The sequence below is a fragment of the Notothenia coriiceps genome, unplaced genomic scaffold (genome assembly GCF_000735185.1).
Source record: "Notothenia coriiceps isolate Sejong01 unplaced genomic scaffold, NC01 NC01_scaffold00037686, whole genome shotgun sequence".
In the NCBI taxonomy this organism is placed as follows: domain Eukaryota; kingdom Metazoa; phylum Chordata; class Actinopteri; order Perciformes; family Nototheniidae; genus Notothenia; species Notothenia coriiceps.
The window spans coordinates 167-3619 of NW_011370387.1; the positions used below are offsets into that span (position 1 = coordinate 167).

Here is a 3453-nt window from a genome sequence, read left to right on the forward strand (position 1 = left end):
TGGATCAATGTGTGGTCTGACCGGCAGACCCTTGCCCCAATTGTTGCTGAAATACACATAATTGTTTTATTATACATAACTAACAGCATGGGTTAATGTTGATGGTCAAATGAGTGACATGTTGTGTATTTTAAGAATGATTTGTGAATAGATTTACCGTATTTAAACCTCAGACTTTGCACAAAATCTAATCCAACAGTTATACACATATAATGAGTGTAACCAATTTACTTTTATTTAAAAAAAAAAAAGGTTAAACAATTATTTTAAGCAGATTGGACATCATTTCAAAATGATATATATATATATGTATATATATATTTGTTACAGGTTATAACATTTCTCCATTTTCTGAAAGTGAAGCAACATATTTACAACATCATAAGTGTGAAACTTCTGAAGCAATGGAGACGAAACTCAGAGAGACACTGGGTGAGCTGGAACTTTGATGGCAAACACTGATGGTTTATTATGGAGTTACGACCGGAGAACTGACAAGACATGTGCTGCCGCCACGAGGTGACACAGCGGTTGCCAAACCAATTCTGAAGATCTCTACCCCAGACCCATGTATTTAGCTGGTTCTGAGAGAATAATCAACATTGTGCATAACAAGATAAAACAGGCAAAGCACTAAAACACCTCCATCAGCTGACGCCAACAGGCAGGAATAGGGAGACAAAACACTGAGAGCACAGCAGCCCAAGGTTGCAGGCCTGTGCTCATTGAGGGCAGTACAAACTGACTGGGTCAAAGGTATGGGCCTAGGAACATATATCCCCAACAGTAAGCTTTAATCAGAAAGTCCAGTATATTGTTAGTCCATCACTGAATACATGACATTGGTGTAGATCGTCTCTCCCTCTGCTGATTTTGTATTCTTCCTGTTTGCTCTGCCAGTTTTCCTCTTCATGAAAGTTTGTGCAGAATACATTATTGAGTCCTCCTCTCTCTGCAAAAAAGTATGGAAACGTTATTGAGGTGGCAAAAAGTTATGATTTACATGTAGAAAAAATGAGTCAACAACTTTTTTCAGTCACATCTTCTCTTTTTGACCGTACCTGCTGCCTCTGCTGATCACCGCTGGCTGGTACGGGGTTTGTTCGGAGAGAAAGAGAAGCTGTATTATGAAATAAAATACATTTGATGACACATGATGTAGATACAATTATACACATTTGTAATGTAAATATAATGTAAAAAGGTGAGCTTTGCCAAATGTCTGATTGATTGAGGTATGAGAAACTTCTCTTACCGTTGCAACAATCACAAGTTTTCATCTCGATAGTATGAATCAGGAAGGCGATAACAATCAGACTTATAGCAAAAGGAGCAGCTAACAGAAGCAGAACTATGATGGCCTGCTGCTTATCCCACAACTTAGGTGCTAAAATCATGGAGAAAAGGAGAAAATGTGAACCATTTAAAGTTTTTTTACAATTACATTACAATGCATGACATTTGGATTTTGGTTGATAAGGGTTTCTACCAGATTCAAAATGAATGATTATTAAAGATGTGTAAACGCTCTGCAGTTACCTTCAATGTCCAGTTTTGTTCCATTTCCAAATAATATCTCCCCACATGTGGCCACAGCACAGTAATAAGTCCCAGCATCAGAGGAGCTGACGTCTTTAGAGAAGTTGTAGATACATTTCCGTGGAGAGCTAGCCTCAGGACTATTCTCACAATCATCTCTGCTGTTTTTATGGCTGTAAATGACACTGGGATGAGATTCATCTGATCCGGCTCTGAACCAGAACACTCTGGTTTCTCCTGGACAAGTTCTGCTCTGAGATTCAGAGAGGACTGCACACTGCAGAGTCACAGAGTCTCCTGGAAGGACCGGATCAGACTGATGGCCTTGAATAATGGCAGTGATATCTGGTTCAGGGCCTGGAAATTATAAATATGTAGATAAATATATATATACATATAAATATATAGATAAAGCATACGTTTTTAAATAAAGGTGAAATCTACAATTGCTGTATTTCATTTCAGAAATCAGAAATCATTCACGCATTTCCCTCTGAGGTCATTTACAATGTTACCCCGCAAAGGGTATGTTTTGTGTGTGGGTAAATATAAAAGACAAAAATAGTAAGCTACCATATTAAACAAAAGGGGTTTAGTACATAACACATTAAGAAAGTAGTAAAATACAATTATGTTATGTAGCAGACAGTATTAAGTAAAATAAACAGTATAAATGATTTACCTTTAACTCTCAGAAATGTTGCATTCCAAAATGTCATGTCAAGTGTGTTTACTTTTAGGCAGTAGTAAACTCCAGTATCGCTTGGCTCTGTTTTACTTATTTGCAGGAGAAAGGTTCCAGGCCCTTGTTTTGCTGTAATGCGAGGACTCTTGTTAACACCATCATAATCAAAAGAATGCGTTCTTCCCAAGACTTCAGGGACGTTTCCAGGACCATGCCTGATCCAGAACATGTGTGTTAGATCCAAGGATTTCTGGCGTGAACAAGTCAAAGTCACATCTTTCCCAACACCAACAGTCTTTGTCTCCAAGATCTGATCGTGTGTGCATCCTGAAAAATATAATAAGCACACAGATGATTGATTTGTGATACATTAAGAATAATTAGCACCCTGTTGAATGATTATCAGAACATGACAAATTAATATAATATATCTCAAGTCTAGATACTTACGCCCCACTCCAAGCATCAGCAGTAAATAAACTATGATCAGCATTTTCTGGTCAATCCACTCGTAGCTGCCGGTAAATCATAAGTATTTGATTAGATTCCCCTTAATGTAATCATATGAAGTGGGAGGTTACAATTTTAAAGCAACCTGATTGGCCTCTCCTTATTTCACTGTACCACCACAGTGGAAATTATATCACCCTTTGTTCCAACCTAAACACATGAAACAAGAGCAAAAGCGAGCTTCAGTTTTTATGTTTCATGTTTGTTTTCCTTTAACTGCACAGAGCGTAAACACACAAAACAGAACAATCGAAAACAATCTTGATTTTCTTTTCATGTCCAGATGGACTTTTTTGATGGGGTGCAATATTGCCACTGTCCAGTATGATACACATGAGTGGCAAACTTAGGCTGTCTGAGGAGCTAAGCAAACAAATACCTTTTGAAGCCACTTAACTATACCATAGCTGTTTAAAATATGATCAGCATTTTCTGGTTCATTACATTACATTATTACATGTGTCGCTTTTACCCAAAGCGACTTACATACACTCAATACCGTGGGCAATCACCATTACACATTACAGCACCAGCAGCTCTCTGCCTCCCAATTCCCTTTATGACACCACACACACCATCGGTGTGGTCCGTTTGGAGTCAACCCTTGCTTCTGCCCCAGCTCCTGCTCCTGTCCAGGAGCCGTTCTCTGGAACTCGTCTGGCTTTTGGAGGTCCACGAAGCCTCCAAACGGCTCCTAAAAGAAGGAGTCGCAAGGCCAG

General features: G+C 38.8%; 1 protein-coding gene across 1 annotated transcript; it reads right to left on the reverse strand.

Annotated features, from left to right (window-relative positions):
* Positions 1–248: 248 nt before the first annotated feature.
* Positions 249–2743, reverse strand: LOC104967765 (signal-regulatory protein beta-2). The gene is made up of 6 exons (XM_010797290.1): positions 2675–2743; positions 2222–2551; positions 1540–1896; positions 1256–1387; positions 1062–1120; positions 249–952 (listed from the first exon to the last, which is right to left on the reverse strand). Exons 1-6 carry the CDS (start codon positions 2715–2717, stop codon positions 818–820), a joined length of 1056 nt encoding a protein of 351 aa, XP_010795592.1. The 5' UTR covers positions 2718–2743; the 3' UTR covers positions 249–817.
* Between the last annotated feature and the right edge of the window lie 710 nt (positions 2744–3453).